The sequence below is a fragment of the Chaetodon trifascialis genome, chromosome 15 (genome assembly GCF_039877785.1).
Source record: "Chaetodon trifascialis isolate fChaTrf1 chromosome 15, fChaTrf1.hap1, whole genome shotgun sequence".
Classification (NCBI taxonomy): Eukaryota; Metazoa; Chordata; class Actinopteri; order Chaetodontiformes; family Chaetodontidae; genus Chaetodon; species Chaetodon trifascialis.
Genome location: NC_092070.1, coordinates 8177039 through 8195031, shown reverse-complemented (window position 1 = coordinate 8195031; position 17993 = coordinate 8177039). Strand labels below are relative to the sequence as shown.

The following is a 17993-nucleotide window of genomic DNA, read 5'->3' as shown; positions in this document are numbered from 1 at the left end:
GTCTGGCACACACCCAGAGCAGTTACTCAGCAGACCAACACCCACATACCTGCAGGGAGAGAGGGAGGGACCAGGGAACAAAAAGGTAAAAAAAAAAAAAAAAAAAAAGGTCACAGACGGGAGTGAGTGACAGCTCAGTTACGCAGTGATGATTGAGTGGGAGTAGTAGTCCCACCTGGCCTTGAGCTTTGTCTCCTCAGTACTCATATAATCTATACTTTAATGTGATGTGAGGAGAAGCAATGAATGTGCAGCTCAGCGCAGCTTTAAGGAGCTTTATCTGCCAATTAATATGACACACAGTCTGGGCTCGACCTCGTGTCTTGATAAGATGTGGAGTCGTTGGATACAATATCGCCAGCAGATGAAGTGACCACCGTTGATTTAACACTTCTCTGACACTGTATAAGCTTCTCAAAGGTGGTTTTAATCAGGTTTACATCATCTGGTGTGGATGTTCATGTTATTGTGTCCAAGCCGGCACTTCAGTCAAGCCCAGCCCACCTGTTTAAATTCCACATTGTGCAATCCATCTGAGATAAGCACGGCTTGTCCACCTCTGATCAAACAGTCAGTCAGTCAGTCAGTCATGAATATCCCGTGTCACTGCACTCCCTTTGTTTCACATAGTAAAGATTTTTTTCTCTGAAAACAGAAAAGGTTCAGACAAGCCTAACATGTTTTTTTATGCATAGTGCAGTCAACGGCAGGGTGTGGCTGTCACATAAGAAGATGGGAAAAAAAGCAATTCTCTGACTCATAACGAAGAACATTCAATAGTATTTACACAATGAGTTCCACGCATACTTCCACGCCACGGTTCTGTAAATATGTAGAAAGCAATTTACATCAGCCGCGCCCACAGCGCTCCTGCTCATCAAGAGTGCTTGAATCACCCGACGCTGACCTGTGACCAGGTTTCGCTCTTGGATTATATGCAGGGTTGAGGTGGAGCAGCAGTTATGCTGTTAAGCTTTCATAACAAAAAGACTGGACTCAACAAACACACCTTCACATGAGGACCACCGGCTCAGGGACCCCAGAGGTGTGACTGCAGCGCTGCCAGAGCTCAGGCAAAAGCAGGAATGTCTTTATCACATTGTTTGATGCTGGTCCTGATAGAAGCCTTTAATGTTGAGTGTCTGCCAATATTTAAAGTACGTCACACATCAGAACTAGTAAAGCAAGCTAAATATTTGAGAGCAGAATATCTCTGCTTTGAAAACATGACCTGTATCACTGCTTTACTTAATAAGTTTGCTGTAAGTTGTACCTGACTGGAGAGTAAGGAGCCCCAACACGGCTGTGAGATAAATCAGGAGTGCTCACAAGATGATTAACAGGAATACCAATTCTGCCACACATTTCGGACTTTTCTCTCCCCTTTCTATTAAAACAAAGTTTACATTTCCACAAAATGTGAGAACCAAGTCAATAAAAAATATGAATGAACTTTAAAAATTAACATGCACTACTAAAGCTGAGTTTTTACGGAGCTTCAGGGAGTTTTTCCACACAAAACGTTGGTAATGATCAATAAAGCCTGAGACTGGGGGGTGGTCTTCAAAATATCTGTATATTGTAATTTCAGCAACAAGTGAAGATTCACCTGTTTGTTTTTATTTACTCACCTTTTCAAGTGGTGATTCTGCATTTGCGGCTCAGACTGATCATTTCATTAATATGTGGTGTTTGTTATTTAAAAACTAAAATAAAAACAGTTTAAAGTAACATGCATGAACAAAATACTGATCGGGTGTAGAGTTCAATCAGCAGGTTAAGGTTAATCTGCAGAGGTCACTGAAAAAGATCAGAAACGATTGCATTTCTGCTCAGTATTCAGTGAACCCCTCCAGGACTCACTGGTTTGGTTAGAGGTGTGAACTATCAGCATATGACTTCCTCTGAAGGTGGAAAAAGCGGTCTGCTCCTCTACCAACAGGTGGAGACATTGCTCCATCCCTCTTCCGGTTTCAAGACTTAGGAGACAGTTTTTTTTTTTTTTAAGTTCAAATTTGTTTAATTTCTTATTTTAACTAGAGGTGGAATTAAAATAAGGTATTCTGAATGTTGGCCAATGGGACAATGTTAAAACCTATTTGGAGAGCTGTAATGTGTCATCTACATAATTGGTGTCAGCCACATGCCACCCTACAAGTCATGTTGGCAGCACGCGACAAACACAAGACTGACAGGGAGAACGAGACGCTCCCCGCTGCAGGAGGGCTGCGGTGATGTGAATGAGAGCCACTTCTAGATTTGCTACAAATGTTTTGGCAGCACAAGCAGCAGCTGCCCACTGCTGATGTCACGACTGTAATGTGACATACTGTACATGCTGCTCCAAGGACACCAGGACCAGAGGATTAGTGGAACATGACACCTGCTGGACAGGACAAGTATTAGTACAAGACTTGCACTACCTACTACACATCATTAGTGGGCAGATGATCATGACCTTCCACAAGGTTTCAGAAACAAACAAAAAAAAGGCCAAATGTTTTTTAAGTTTTATTTGAAAGATCATGCAGTGCACTTCCAAGGCAGGAGCTTAACATCACTTTCAATGGTACACATGAAAAACTGATACACTTGTAATTACCTAGTACAAAACATTAACTAAACATGACTGAGGAATGTAACAAATCATACTGTAAAGGGGGAAAAAAAAAACAAGTGCAACACCACTATTGCTGCACTGCAGATCTTAAAACGCCTGATAGAGGTTTAGTTGTTTGTAACCCTGTTGCGTAAATACAAAAAAAAATAAAAATAATATGGATTAAGTGTAGAACTTAAAAGACAAAAAGCAATAAATTACTTCTTTCAAGTATATGGTGTGTTTACTGAGAGAACTGAGGAGGCATGGGGTAGGGCACCAGCGGTGGGGGGTGCTGCTGCGGAGCCTGTGCCTGGGGGAAAGGGAACGGGGGGTGAGCCGCGCCAGTCTGTGCGCCACCCTTATTGGGCGCAAACTGCGGGGTCTGGAAGTTGTTCTGGGCTCCGAAGGCCCCTGTTTGGTTGAAGTTGGACTGTCCGTTACCATTGTAGGTGGCTCCGCCGAAGCCGTTGCCGCTGTTGTTATTGCCCCCATAGCCTCCATTCTGTGAATTTGTGCCAAAACCTTTGTTTTGTCCATTGTCATACCCTCTACCATTATCCCTGTCTCTAAAACCTCCAAAATCACGCCTTCCAGAGTATCTATCCCGGCGGTCATCTCTATAGTCACCACCTCTGCCTCCCCTTGAACGACCTGGAAAGGAAAACAAACTTAAGAAAATGGGCATGGCTATAGTTTTTTCTGATTTTAATGACAGAAGATTAGCCAAGAACTGGTCTTCAGATACCATTAAACTCATTATGTTAAATCCATCCACTTCAGAGTAAACAAAAGGAGAGCAGCAGAAAAAAACCTGGCTGCGGTTCACAGCACAGTTTCTGTATCTCACCAATTAGATTTACCTCCTCTGTCTTCCGCCATTTGGAGGAGCTTGGGGTTGATGGCCTGATTGGCCTCGCGGAGCACAGAGATGAGGTCACTGGCCTGCCTCATGTTGTTTGGAGTGAAGAAGGTATAAGCTGTGCCTGTCTTTTGGCTACGAGCTGTTCTGCCAATGCGGTGGATATAGTCCTCAGAGTTGTTGGGGTAGTCAAAGTTGATGACAAATTTCACGTCTTCAACATCTGTAAGATTGTGTTGCAGTGTGGCATAAAGGAGAAGGAGGACAGCACACAAAGACGTGCGCCAGCGCCACCACAACAACCAGATCAAAAACAAAAAAAAAAAGTTAGTACTGTCATGAGGTCGGGATGGCTGGAAAATCCACAAGGCTGCAAAAGAGCGGCATTAGACAGAGCGACAGGTGAACATTTACTCCACGGGGAGACTACGGTGGGAAAAGAGAAACGATGCACACTCCATTGGCTTCCAATCCAGTGCGATAAAATAAAAACCCTCCCCTCTTGAACCACTGCCAAACCACCCTCAGAAAGAATGGATCAGAAGTCTTACCATTTGCTGGAGTATGCATTCACTAGTCCATTCCCATTGCAGCATACTCCCCACATACTGTCAAGTGACCCACAGGTGTCCCCACACAGCAGGGCTGCTATGCACACTACTGCCTGCTGGGGTTCTTGAAATAGCACTTAAGGTCCCTTGTCACGCACTCACGAGATGCTCGCTATAAAACTCGCACTGCAGTGTCTCTTTGCCAAGAAACTGTCGATCTGAACCAATTTGCAGGATGCCTACAAACAGTACATCCCCACTCTCGGCATGGCAAGATTTTCCAGACCCAGTGTTCACTTCATTATAATGTCTCTCGTTGGCAGGTCTCGACATGACTTTGAAACGCAGGCGAGGGAGGAGTGTGAGCTTGGATTTTGTCCAAGTGTGTCCAACTAGCATGTCCCACTGTCACCAAAAGCGCCAGTAGCCATGTCTTTACAGAGGTGAAGGTATGATCGATCTGACAAGACTGCTCTTCCGACAGAAGTTTAGGAAACTGCAACATTAACGCCACCCATGCTTTACAACGAGTCTACGCAACAAAAAGGAACCCTCAAATGACTCAAATGGCTTGCAATGCAGTACCCAAACATACATGCAAGACAATAGGAGACAGAGTAGCTGGGCCTTGAGCTGGGACAGTTACAGAGCCTGGGTGTGTGAAGCAGTCCAAACCATTGCCAGAGAACAGATGAGCATATGGGGGAGGAACTGTGGCCAGCCCTCAACTCGCCCCCCTTTTTAGGCAGGCCAGCACGTTATGATGCACTTGGGCCTGGTCACCTCTGTATATCTGCACGACTGGGAGACCCGTGCCTCGCCAGTCAGGACACCTCCAAGAATCCTCCTTCCCCCTCTGGAGACCTGGGCTTGTCATGCCAAGGCCCTGCCACACAGACTGCTCCTTCAGGCCAGGGGAGAAACTCAGAAAGAAGCAGAAGAGTTAAAGAAAGCAAATGCACTTTCTTTTTGAAATACATCAGAGTACACGACAGATCAGGGAGGATACTGACCTAGACCCCTGGAGGCAACATCTGTAGCAATGAGAATTGGAGCCTTTCCATATTTGAACTCTGGAAAATGAATTAAAAAAAGATCAGACATGAGAGAACTACCCTGTAGGCTGTACAGCTCTGAACAACCAGTGATGCAAATGAATTAGTGATGCATGCTTACCATTGAGAACCCAGTCTCTCTCCTGCTGGCTTTTATCTCCGTGGATTCCCATCGCTGGCCACCTAACAGGATTGAAGGGTTCAGTGTTAATCCACGGAAGAACTTCATGACTATAAGAATCAGTACAACAAAACCAGTCGTGCTGTGAACCAGCACTTTAATGTCAATGCTTACCCATCCCTCCTCATCCTCCTGGTGAGGTCATCACACCGCCTCTTTGTTTCTACAAAGATGATGGTCTTGTTCTCTTTCTCGCTCATGATTTCCTCAAGCAGACGGATGAGCCTAAAACAAGACAGACTAAAATTTAAAATTCTGTGCAGACCATTGTGGTCACCTGAAGCTTCTGAACACGTCAGCTTCAACGCTTGCTGTTACAGACATGTGACCCACTTGTTTTCCTTCTCTCCGTCGTTGCAGACATCCACTATCTGCAGGATGTTGTGGTTGGCACTGAGCTGCAGAGCTCCAACATTGATCTGGACGTACTCCTTCAGGAAGTCCTCTGCCAGCTGGCGAACCTCTTTAGGCCACGTGGCACTCCACATCAGAGTCTGACGGTCAGGCTGCAAAGAGACAACACAGCGATCAGCAACACATTCACTTCAAGTAACATTCAACTAGTGAGGCGGCTTCAGCAGATGAGCCAATAGCCTTCACGTAAATCAAACACGTACTCTGATTTGGTCGACGATTTTCCGGATCTGAGGCTCAAAACCCATGTCCAGCATTCTGTCTGCCTCGTCCAGCACAAGATAAGTGCACCTGCGGAGGTTCGTTTTTCCTGCCTCAAGGAAGTCGATGAGCCTCCCTGGAGTGGCGATGCAGATCTCCACACCTTTAATGGAAGAGACAACGTGAGAACTACAGCCTTGAAATGACATTTTTAAGCATTTGACTCCAAAGACAAAAACACAATACCTCTTTCCAGGTCTCGGATCTGGGGTCCCTTGGGTGCTCCTCCGTAGATACAGGTGGTCTTGAGGCGAGAAGCTCTGCCATATTCTGCGGCCACCTGTTGCACCTGCTGTGCCAGCTCTCGGGTTGGGGCGAGCACCAAGCACTGCCAAAGGAAGGAAATATCAGCTTTTCAGTACAAATCAACAGGCAGCGCCAGACATTATTTCAGTTCCCAGTGTTTTCTGGCCACATGATAACAGATCACTCACTGCAGAGGATCACACAGGTTGTTTATTGCTTAATTAAAGTTCTGAGCTCATGATCAGTACTTTCACTCTGATTTTCATTATAACTACTTACAATGGGACCATCTCCACGTTCCAGGAAAGGCTGGTGGTTGATGTGCACGATTGCAGGCAACAAATACTGCAGAGCAAACACATGCAACAGTCACTTTCATGAGTAACACACTTATATAATCATCCTTGCTGATTTGGCCTATCAGCACAGATCAATGCGGTAACTGCAGAGTATCTCGACTAATGCTTCATGTGAGAGAACAAGTAACTTACAGAAAGTGTTTTGCCAGAGCCCGTCTGGGCAATGCCAACCATGTCCTTGCCACTGAGAGCCAGAGGCCAGCCCTGGGCCTGGATGGGTGTTGGTTCACTCCAGTTCTGTTTGTTGATCACATCCATCACATAAGCTGGAGAAGAGAGAACAATTGATTGAAATACAGAAAACCTCCTGATGGCATGATCATGTCTCACAGGTGGTGTTGAACTTACATGGGAAGCTGGCTTCGTGGAACTTTGTAATAGGGTTTGGGCAGTCTCTCCCCTTACATGTAATGGTTTTGGACCTTCTGTACTGTTCAACTTCTTGCTACAAGATAAAAATGAATGAGGCAAGGTCAGTTGTCATAAGCAATTACGTAAGAGAAACACGTGCAGGAGAGAGCACATTGCTAGTAGTGTTGCATAACACTTCAGGCCATGCTGACTACATACCGGAGACCTCCGAGCAACGTCGGGATGTTGTTGGTAGAAGTTTTTCTCAAACTTTGGGAGCTCATCGAGGTTCCACTGCTTCTTCCGCAGCCGATCGCCGGGATTGCCGAACTTTCCTCCACCTCCACCACGGTTGCCACCAAAGCGAGGAGGACCTCCGCCATAGCTGAAATTAAAATACCCGTTAGGTTGTAGTTTTCAAAGTCAGCTCGGGCTCAGCGGCGTCATTTACGGCGGCGCCAACAGTAGTTTAATATGAACAAAGGCACATCTTGACTGCGTCATTCGTAGAAATTAAATAGCTGCCATATACTTTCCAGCCAGTAGAGGAACAATGGAAAACAGCCGGCATTTTGTATCCGCATTCAAGCTGCCACATGGCGAAAAGCCGACTAGCCAGCTGTACTAGCACCACTAACGTTACTTGGTGCTGGAGCCATACACGTTAGCCACAGAGTGAACACCGTGTACAAATACACTTCACCGTTAAAAAAGTGTATTCAACACAGTAGTCTAACGGTATCCACACTCGGTGCTGTGCGAAGAGTCTCCTGAGGCGGTGAAATGTGACGCCGAGTTAGCTACCGTGAAGCTAACGAGCCGCTGTTCCGGGGCACGAGGCCAAACTAGGCCTCGAGCCAAAGACAACGACAGCGGGCTCCGCTCACCGGCCGGGCCTTGTGTGGATAAATAGAGTCGGCTAACGGATTTTCAGATTTGTAGATTCACACTCGAAAACAAAAGGTCCCTTGAGGAGATTCCGTTTAAAAATTAGACAATATTTCGAGGATCGCCTCATTTTTCTTAGTTATATGTCTTGTCAGCCATTTCTGTGAATCACACCAAGGCAAAAACTCGTTTTAATCATGAGAAAATGTACTTACCCTCTATCTCTGTCCCTGTCTCTGCCACGGTCTCTGTCGGAATATCCAGGCATCTTGTAAACAATTTGTATAAATAAAAAAGATAAATACGCTAAGTTGTGACTTGACCGCCGCCTTAAAGCTCGGACCGGCAGTGCTGCTGAAATGCCGGCAAAGGAAAAATGAGGCCCGGTTTATATGACAAGAGGAAGTCCTTCTTCCGATGTATTCATCCGCTACACGGTATCCAACCTCAGTTTCCACCGACAGACAACAGATACACCACAGCAGCGAAACTGTGCTTTAAATTTATTAACTCTTACTTTGAACACTACATCTGGATCCCTCAACCCTCATCTGGATACACTGAATAAGCCAAGTTACAGCAGAAAAAAGAACGTATTTAAGGTTTCAAAAAAACACGCAAACTTATGTATGTATAAAGTAGAAAAGACGTCAGTAACTATATATTGTGTTTTCTTTTATACTTCAAAGATTCCAACCTAAAAACCGAGTAACTCGGTTTTCCGTTGCTTTCATAAATTGTGTTTACTGATTATAATAGTTGGCGGATGGATATGTACGAGACAGAAACTGGTAATCCGGCTCTGACTGCGCTTCCGATGTATTACGGTAAGTGACGTCATCAGGGCCAACCCAAACACGAGACACAAACTTTGTTCTTTTTTGTATTTTTCAGTGGCACCCGACAAACCCTTGAGACGAGCCTTCACTTTACTTCTTTTGTAGCAAATGTTCACAAATGGCTGTAGAAACGAGGATATTGACGATCAAAGCGTCATGTAGGTCATGTTGGTCACTGGTGAGCTCAAAGGTGGACCCCCTCCCCCCAAAACCCCTAAACCTTTCAGTGAGAGTGAGCTTTTTTGTCTTTTTTTTGTATTGTGCTTATTATTTAAGCTGTGGGTCTTTCATCTTTATGGAAGTGCACTTTTATATCAAGTACCTCAACATAAAAAAAACTCATGTGTAAGTGGCCAAAATAGTGTAAGACAAAGAACACAATCATTGTTTGTTTATATTTCATTAGCTGTGAAATCTTTCAGCCTTGATCTTGATTACACAGGGAGGCATCAAAACGCGAACAGTTATCCTGATAAAATCTAATCTTGTGTCCTCTGTCTGTGTAGAAAGACAGTTTCCAGACATCTCTGTAATATGATGCAGTTGAATGTCTACAAAACAAAAACTGTACATGACACCTTTTTTTCCCCCAACAACTCTATTCATTGTTGCCCTCTTTCCCTGCCCCCCTCAGAGCCATCTGCCAGACATTTTAATCCACAGTGGTATCAGTGAGTGCACAGTGGGTGGTCTTTGCATGCCATGGTTGTCATTGATTCAGCCCCCGATGACTCAATTTAATGTAAATGACTGCTGTACCAAAAGACTTGTTTAAGCACGCCTCTCTTGTAAGCAGCCTAACCATTTGGATGAACAAGAAACAAACCACTCAAACAGAAGAAGGACAGGACGTGTTTTTGTACAAGGCCTTACATTGTTAGACAAAGGCAAGTTTAATTAGAACTAATTACACACAAAAATAAAATACTCTTACAAAATGATAGTGTTAACATACATCAAATTGCATCAGTCAGCTATGAGAGATATAGTCCTGCTAGTGGATCATGCTATTAAAAAAACAAAAACAAACAAAACAAAACGACAAGAGCGGCATCTCTCAACTCTGACTTGTTGAATAAAAAGTTCAGTTCTTCAGCGAGAGGCAGCTACGGGGCGATGCTGAGTGATGTAGTGTAGGAACAGACAGTAGGGTGATCATCTTGTGCACTGGACTTAAAGGCGAACGAACGTCTGTTACAGAAGTCGCCATTAAACGCACACGCGGCGACCTCGTTCTGTTTGTGTGCAACTCCTCTTTTCGTTTCAAGGAAATCTTCTACTTAAGTTAAAGATAAATTACAGGTCGTTTGATCCACATATATGAACAATATCTTATTACTGTACAAAGCACCATCTGAGGACACTTTTCACTTTGCATACACGAGTCCACTTAAAATCATGAAAATGAACAGTTCATTTGTTTTTGTCTTTTAAAGTGTATGCAAACGTTAAGAACAGTCCACGGTCATAGATTGCTAGACAGGCAGCATCTTTTGAAAACATTCAAGAATTTTTTTTTTTAAATCGTAGAAAACACCCCCCCCCCCCCCCCCAAATAAAAACATCACTGATGGGACTGTGTAGCAGGCTTTAAGTTCATCTCATTCAGTTCCCTTTCAACCAAAAGCACATGTGGACACATGCAACGACTTCTGTATGCTAATGCTCTGCTGTGGGTAAAACTACTGAAACGATGAGACTTTTTTTTAACCCCTTAACATTCAGGAAATCCGGATAAATGGTCAGAATCAGCGTCCCGTCAGTCGTCAAATAAAAGGACATTACAAAGTACGTGACATCTCCTGAGAATGTGGCTTGGTAGAGCTCTTGATTTCTTGGACATGTTTTGTGGCCACAGACAACACACAAGAGTAGTGTCTTGTGCACTTGAAGCAGTAGTATGTCAATGAGTAAGGTTGCCAATATAAGACAAACGTTAATGCTATTTAGCACCACATGGCTAGAAGGTAGTAGAGGTCTTTTTTTCCAACAACAACAATGTGGAGGCAGCACAAAATAGATTATGATGGACTTTGGACTCCTCTGAACAGAATACTGTTAGAAATTAAAAGGTAGGTTTCATGCTAGTGACATTAATATAGCCCAGCTACATGTGACGGACTGTTTAAAAAGGGTAATAGAAGGAAAACGTCACACCACCATGTGGAGCTCCACAATGACAACAGTAGAATTTAAAGGGTCCGCTCAATGTTTCATTCATTCAAAACGATTATGGCACTCAGAGGACATGGTGTGTTTGGGATTTTTTGCTCTTTAAGACATACCTCACCCTGTACAGTGTGAGAGAGGTGACGTCCAGAAATAAACCACAGCATTCTTAAGTGAAATTCAGTCAAGCTTAGTTCTGTTTTCACAAATTGTCGTCGATAATTTAAACAGTAACACTTTAACATTTCAAAGATGTTATTTTTCCTGGAACAATGGAAAGGGCTTTCTGAAATATAACAGCAATAAATTATATATATTATATAGAATTTTATTGTTTCTTTTTCAATTTTCCCTGTTATATAAAAATAACACATTTCAAGCTATTCATTCATTTACTCATGTTCAAACAAAAACTAGCTGTCGAACGTGTGAAACAGGTTTCTGGGAATGCAGCTCGCGGTGTTGGGCAGCGACTCAGGAGCAGAGGTCCCCGCTGCTGTCTTTGGAGAGGGCTGTAAACAGTCAGGCTCGGCCTAATTCAGTCTCTAGTCTCGCCGTCTCATCCGCACACATCCCCGTTTTGCAGCCTTTGCATTGCCGATAGCCCCAGTGTGATCACTCCGAGGCACCAAACAGCCCGAGCCGTGCACACTCTTCATCCAAATTTAGTGTTTCCGAGTGGTCGTGGTAACAGTCAGTGACCCTGTACTGTTAAATGTCGTTTTCAGAGTGGACTGACTTTGTGTTCTGCTTGGTAAGATGGAGCGTTGCTACATGGAATACAGTCTATTTTTTAAATGCTAAAATGAACTTAGAAAAAAGGGAAGAACCAGCAAATTTAGCAGGTTCCACAAGTTAGTAAATAGTCTTGAGTTATTAGCAGCTGAAGAGATCCTTTTCAATGATAAAAAAAGACATAAAGGAGGGCTGGAGGCTCTAAAAAACCAGTCAGATGACACACTCTGGTCTTCTCTGCACAACCTCCCTTAGCTTGGCCACATGTCCCTGGGAAGTATGGGCATCCCCGGGTGAAGCAACCGTGGACGACCCCCGTCTGAGTGGGCTGATTTGAAGGGGGAGGCTCATTGTGGCCAAACCATGTTGCTTCTGGTTGTTGCTGAGCTCTGCTTGCATCAGTGACTCACTCTACAGCAAACCCGCACGTCTCCTCGATGGCAGTGAGCAACTTGTCGTACAGTTTGTCATAATGCTCGTAGGGCGGAATGTCGATCCGATTGAAACTGGGAACACAGAAGGGGAGAGCATTTTCAAAATCGTGTGTTGAAAACTGAAGACACTCTCAGGAACTACACTGCAATACAACTCCATGACCACAGTGCAAAGACAATATATTTATAGTCAATCAGTGCGAAAATATTCCAGTGCTGACAGTTTCCTCACCAGGTGTGGGCTTTGGGAAGGTTGTTGGTGCTGGCATCAATCTGGTGGATGGTAAAGAGTCGTGGGCCGGCAGCACCTGTATAAACACAATCACTTCAGTAAAACGCACATTCGTACACATGCTCATTAAAACGTTACTCAAAGTTCAGATTTCGTTTCCCAAGTTCACATAATCATCCCCATTCTTTTCAAGTTGCTCAGATTCAGATGCTCGAACTGGAAAATCAGACTTGATCATATGCAAGGCAATCAATGAAACCAAAAAGCAATCAGTCAGATTTCTGTCCTATCCCATCAGACTTGCAGAGACCAGGTGACTCACTGGAAACCTCAAACATCTGAATCTTTAAATGACACTCTGGAAATCTGTGCCTGTATGATGTTTTCTGTTATTGAAGACAAATCCCTTTATTTCATTAAACAGTTTTGGGAACGCTCCAACAGTAGTACTGTTCAGTGTTCAGATAGCAGCAGCGCCAAATGAGTTTGCTCTGTCCCTTGACTGTAGCCATGTGTCCAGCTTTTAGCATCAAAGCGATGCCACAGACACAAGCCGTGTTTTCATCTGACAGTCAGCTGAACTGCAAGCAAACGTTTGAAAAAGAAAAAAAAAAAAGAGAGAAAAGAAACAACAGGCAAATTAGACACGTTCCCATCGACTGGTTTGGAGTGAATAAACCTTTGTCAGACGGTGGTGGCTCCATTACACATAGCTGTAATAAACAGACCAGAAGAAGTGGAGGTCGTGAACCAGTAACAACCGCCAATAAACCTCAAAGAAGAAGAAAAACCAAAACCAGTGGCCTCGCTCATCTATGAGAGGGAAATGGAGAGAGGTGTTCAGAAAATTTTCTACTTCCTCTTGAGCAAAACCACTTTGTCACGAGAGTTAAATAAGCATCAACTTTTTATTGCGAAATTAAGGATTTTTTTTTCTAATGCTGACATTTCCATCAATCTTTTCTAATGGCATACTTGAAAACACGCAGAAAAATATGGATGGACTGATGGAAACATGGCTACTGTAAGTCTGAGTGTGCGTGAGAGAGTGTGTTTTGTGTGTTCTGGGCTCTGCTGATGTTTTGACCAAGAAAGGATGGCCGTGTTATATAAGGTGTGTAAAGGTGCTGTCTGCCTGTGGATCACAGTGTACTCCACATGCCTGAGTGCTTCGTCTCTGGGCAGCACCGTCTGCCAGGACGGACCCACTGAACCACTGAACTACGCTCAGACTCAGGGTTCATCTCAGGTTGTGGAAACCCAGAGACGGAGACACACAGAGAGAAGCAGGAGTCCACACACACACACACACACACACACACACACACACACACACACACACACACACACACACACACACACACACACACACACACACACACCCCTGAACTGTGCTGACAGAGCCTGTGAGCGTAGGTTGCAATGTGTGTGCAACAAAGGAAGAGTTAAGACGACACTACCACACCTTTACTAGCATTCAGTATTTTGTACCTACTATTAGAGAGAGCTCATTCTAACAATCCATCGAACAAAGAAAGCAATTCACACCAAACTCAGGTCAAGAGCGCTTTCGTAGGACTTTCCTGCATAAGAATTCCAATGTAAACAAACATGACAAAACATGAAGTGTAGCCAGTTTTCACCCTGGGTGTTACTACCTTGGAGGGCCTTGAAGCCTTGCAGGGGAACCCTGGAAGAGCCAGTGACAAACTGAAGCAGCCGGGCTCTGCGCTCCTCATCGAAGGACTCCACAGCTTTCCAGAACCACTTCACAATGTTGCTGTCTGGAGTGCAGTGTTTGAGCCGTGTGTTGGACTTCCAGTCGTTGATGTCGATTTTGCCCAGGCCACATACGATCAGCTGCAGGCGGAGGACAGAGGCGGAGTCAGTGTGTTGAACCAAACATACATGGATTTAAATCAAACAATATCACATCGAGATGTGCGCAAAAGACAGTACCTCCAGCTCCTTCTCATCGAAAGCCTTCAGCAGGTGTTGGGGGATGACCTCATTGAAGCCCTTCTGCAGAGCCAGGAACTGAGCCTCGATGCCTCGCAGAAAACGCCAGTTGACGTAGAGCCGGACGTACTCTTTCTTGGTGTCCTGGGTGACGGGGATGCTCTTACCGTTGGGCTTGAGCTCGTGCTGGATGATCTCTCCATAGGCATTGTGTTCTACGCAGAAGGTGTGGTCCAGCACACCTGTGATGTCATTGTCCCTGAGGAGAAAGAAACATCTGAATTAGTGTTTGAGGATGTGATGTTAAGGTCTCACACACACACACACACACACACACACACACACACACACACACACACACACACACACACACACAGTCTGAAACATGTGCTTTGGGGCCACTGATGTAAGAAACACTCAAAAACCCTGGGGGGCGCTGTCATCAACGTACTCAGCTACTTTGTTTTACTAGTTTACTCACAACACATGCAGACTGCAGACTGGAATACAGACATTGTGGGTAATGTGTGATCCAAGAATCCTCTTTCACTTTTCATTTACACAGTGAAGTCATGCTGTTGTTGATTTGTATAAAAAACGTGTACGTACAGGATCCACACGAGGCTGTTGTGCAGGTCGGGGTCAACAGACTCCATGTCGTCCAGGGTGATTGGTTTACCCAGCAGCTGTTTGTAGAAGGGCAGAGTAAAGCCTCCGTCTATGTAGTGGCCGTGGAACACCGCCATGCCCATGATACGGCCCACGAAATGAAAGTATGACAAGTGCTCCTGAAGGGGAGACAAAACATCTTGAGTTTCCAAATGAAGAGACCGAAGTGAGTTAGAAGCAGAACTGAGTGTTTTAAGCATGTCTGGGACTCATGAAACAACATGAAACCACCAAATTCCTCTTTCAAAGACTGAACAATTCTACAAGATTCAAACAGTGAACAACCAAACAGCACAGTGTCAACTCACAGTGAAACCTGTAAATGTCCATCAACATCATCATGCCATTTGTGCCATCTATCTATCTCAGCCATCTATGTGACAGCTGTGACGTTGTCTGAACTGAAGCTTAGGAGCCTGGCTGGCCAGTGTGCATCATTGTGATATACTGTGTGCCAGTTAGTTTTCCAAATTAAATATAATTCTTTTTAAGGCCTCTTTATTCCACATAGAATGCATTTCCCCTCCTGGAAACATAATAAATAAATTCATGTGACATGGACCCAGATAAGTGGCAGAAAATGTTTGGATGGATTAACCCATAAAAAAAATATCTAAGTTTAGCTCCTGCAGCTAACAGTCGTGACTGTGTTTGCTACAGGTCTGATGGTGCTCAATGAAACACCATAAAAAAGGATTAAACAGCCTCCTGCAGCGCAATACACGGTCTTTAACAGAACATCTCACAGCAGCTCACAAATACACAGCAAAGAGTTAGAACACAACATGTTGTGAGAGACTCACAGGGTTGACAGCAGAGTCTGGGTTTATCTGCAGCGTGTAAATGTCATCACGGGAATACTGGAACAGGCCATAGTATGGGTTCAGCATCTCATGGGACAGCAGATAGAGCCACTCTCTGCGCAGGTCAGGCAGGAGATGAAGGGGGGAGAAAAAAGTCAGAGAGTTCAGAGCATACAAACACTGTTGAAGAAACACCAAACAGACAAAACAGGTGAGTAAGGTGTGTGTTTTAGCTCCTCCACTAGGAGGCAGACTGCAGTGTGAAAAGCCTCAGAGTTTCCAGAACCAAAGTCTGCGTTTCATGTCTCACACTCTTCTTTTGCTCCACCGTCTTACCTGGCCACTCCCCCGTAATCGAGCCCCTCCTCTCCTCTGAACTTCACCATTAGCCTTTTCCACAAGTCCTTCGGCCTCATCTTCATCACCTGTCGATACGATTCCTGCAACACGGATGCAAACAAAGCGCGCACATCCCGTCAAAGACAGTGACAGCATTGGAAGGGAGCTGTTTACAGTATTTGCTAGCTGCTGATGCAGAGCCATCTGGTTCTACGTGGCCTCCGCAGACAAAGAGGTAATGAGAAGCCATTTATCAGTTTGTAATATCCATGTGAGGGGCCCTGTCTGTGGGGAAAGTGCCAAAAACCACGTGTGACCTCTTAGGGACTCTCCGAGCTCCATGCCTTGCATTATGGCACATGCTAAACATGGACACTGCTGGAGCAGTGACTGAAGTGAAGAGGCAGAGAAAGAAAGCATTTGCTCTACGGGAGCAGCTCTGTAAAAAATGAGACGGATGCAGTGTGGCGTTACAGCACTCATTTCCTACTGGTTCTCTGCTGTGAGGCTGAGATCTCTCCGCCTCAATCAGTGTTCATCCCACGTGCAGACGGCTCACAGCGTCAGGGGGAGGGTTCATTTAAAGTGGATTAGGGGCAGTTATAATAAACACAGCCATAAGACTATAATAACGCAGCCAGGTTCCACTGTGCCCTCCAGACACAGCAGACAACAGAGAGGTGCTGTGGGAGGAATGGGAATACCTTATCTACACTGAAAAGTACACATAAAGACAGGCCTGACAGCCCACCAGCTAACACTTGCCTGTTCAGTCATAATGTAATGCTTCAGCTGGTCTGGAGACGCTATGCAGTTATGTCTTAACCTCAAGACGTCCTCTGTCTCCCCCCCCCCAACCCGGCCCTCTCTCTCTCACATTGAGATCAGCCAACAAAAATGTCTTCGTTCAGATTAACAGACGCGGCTGTTCCAGCACATTCCAGTGCATATTTTATGAGGGTCACGCAGTCTGTTGCAGGTGTTGTTGCTCTGATGAAGGGCCCGCACCTCTGAGATGCACACACAAAAAAAACTCCCCAGCTGAGAAAATCCTCATCTCAAACAAGAAGTCTGCTTTAGATTTTGAACAGACTAGCTTCACACGTCGTAGATAAGCGGGTGTGTGAGAGCCAGAATGCTACGGGCAATGACCTTTATGGGAGTAGACAAGACGAAGGCAGAGAGAAAAAGCTAAGTTAACATGACTTAGGTGCATCTATAAATATCTTGTACAATTACAAGCAGCTCTGTAGGTATAAAAATAATGAGATATTGTGCTGCTTTAATTCTCTTGGGTTGTGCAATGGAGCAAATTCTATTATACCCATGTTTTCTACCATTTTGTTATGCGTTGTAATTTGCTTCATGCATGCTCTGTGCCACTGAACTTCCCCCTGGATTAAATTATGTGCCCGTTTCTGAGTATTTTTAATAACTTCACATGATATGAACTCATAGCTGAGTTTGTTTCTTTCCATCCTCACCTCAAATATCTCCTCACGGGACACCTCGATGCGGCAGTGGCCAGCCTGGGGCTGCTGCTGGGACAGTTCCTGGCGGAGGATTTTGAGCTTCTGAACAAGGTCTCTCTTGTACTTGGGCACAGTGAGGCACTCGGCCTCCTCTGGGAGCTGACCGGGGGACACCAGAGCCTGCTGGGCCTGATCCTTCAGCTGGTTCTGACGACTGGAGGGCAGACGGCAGGGAGACGGACAGAGGAGTGGCATGGGAAAGAGGTGAGAGAGGAGAAATGGGAAAGAGAGAGACATCGAGACACAGAGGGACAAGACGAGAGACAAACATTGTGAGTCCTAGATGTACCAATACCAAACACAAACAAGCTTAATAGTGAGAAAAAAGTAAGCAACACTTGCAAAAAAACAACAAGAGGAATGCCAAGAAACTGAAAATACAGCTTTCTGAGAGTGAGAGTTCTTTCTGTGTCCTTTGCTGACTGCAGAGTACGAGGAGTAAACACACTGAGGTCATCTGGGAAGCACATCAAGTCAAACAGCTGCCTCAGCCTCTCACACAGACAGACATAGGT

General features: G+C 44.8%; 2 protein-coding genes across 3 annotated transcripts in view; both read right to left on the bottom strand.

The window, feature by feature from the left end:
* Window positions 1-2498: 2498 nt before the first annotated feature.
* On the bottom strand, window positions 2499-8140 carry LOC139343135 (probable ATP-dependent RNA helicase DDX5). Of its 2 annotated transcripts, none has more exons than XM_070980609.1 (13): window positions 7983-8140; window positions 7099-7264; window positions 6877-6973; window positions 6661-6794; window positions 6449-6514; window positions 6110-6251; window positions 5866-6026; window positions 5582-5754; window positions 5363-5473; window positions 5189-5250; window positions 5026-5085; window positions 3450-3684; window positions 2499-3253 (listed from the first exon to the last, which is right to left on the bottom strand). In XM_070980609.1, the coding sequence occupies exons 1-13, from the start codon at window positions 8033-8035 to the stop codon at window positions 3226-3228; spliced, it is 1488 nt and encodes a 495-aa protein (XP_070836710.1). In that variant the 5' UTR covers window positions 8036-8140; the 3' UTR covers window positions 2499-3225. The 2 variants fall into 2 exon arrangements, with proteins under 2 accessions (XP_070836710.1, XP_070836709.1); XM_070980608.1 differs by having other exon boundaries at window positions 3463-3684.
* Window positions 8141-9465: 1325 nt separating this feature from the next.
* smurf2 (SMAD specific E3 ubiquitin protein ligase 2) overlaps window positions 9466-17993 on the bottom strand; it is a 45011-nt gene continuing 36483 nt past the window's right edge. Inside the window, exons 13-20 of the mRNA XM_070980790.1 lie at window positions 17431-17632; window positions 15944-16047; window positions 15608-15722; window positions 14745-14923; window positions 14136-14394; window positions 13835-14036; window positions 12177-12252; window positions 9466-12016 (exon numbers count right to left, since the gene is read on the bottom strand). Coding sequence (XP_070836891.1) covers window positions 11917-12016; window positions 12177-12252; window positions 13835-14036; window positions 14136-14394; window positions 14745-14923; window positions 15608-15722; window positions 15944-16047; window positions 17431-17632 — 1237 coding nt within the window. The 3' untranslated portion in view covers window positions 9466-11916. The remainder of the gene's footprint in view (window positions 12017-12176; window positions 12253-13834; window positions 14037-14135; window positions 14395-14744; window positions 14924-15607; window positions 15723-15943; window positions 16048-17430; window positions 17633-17993) is intronic.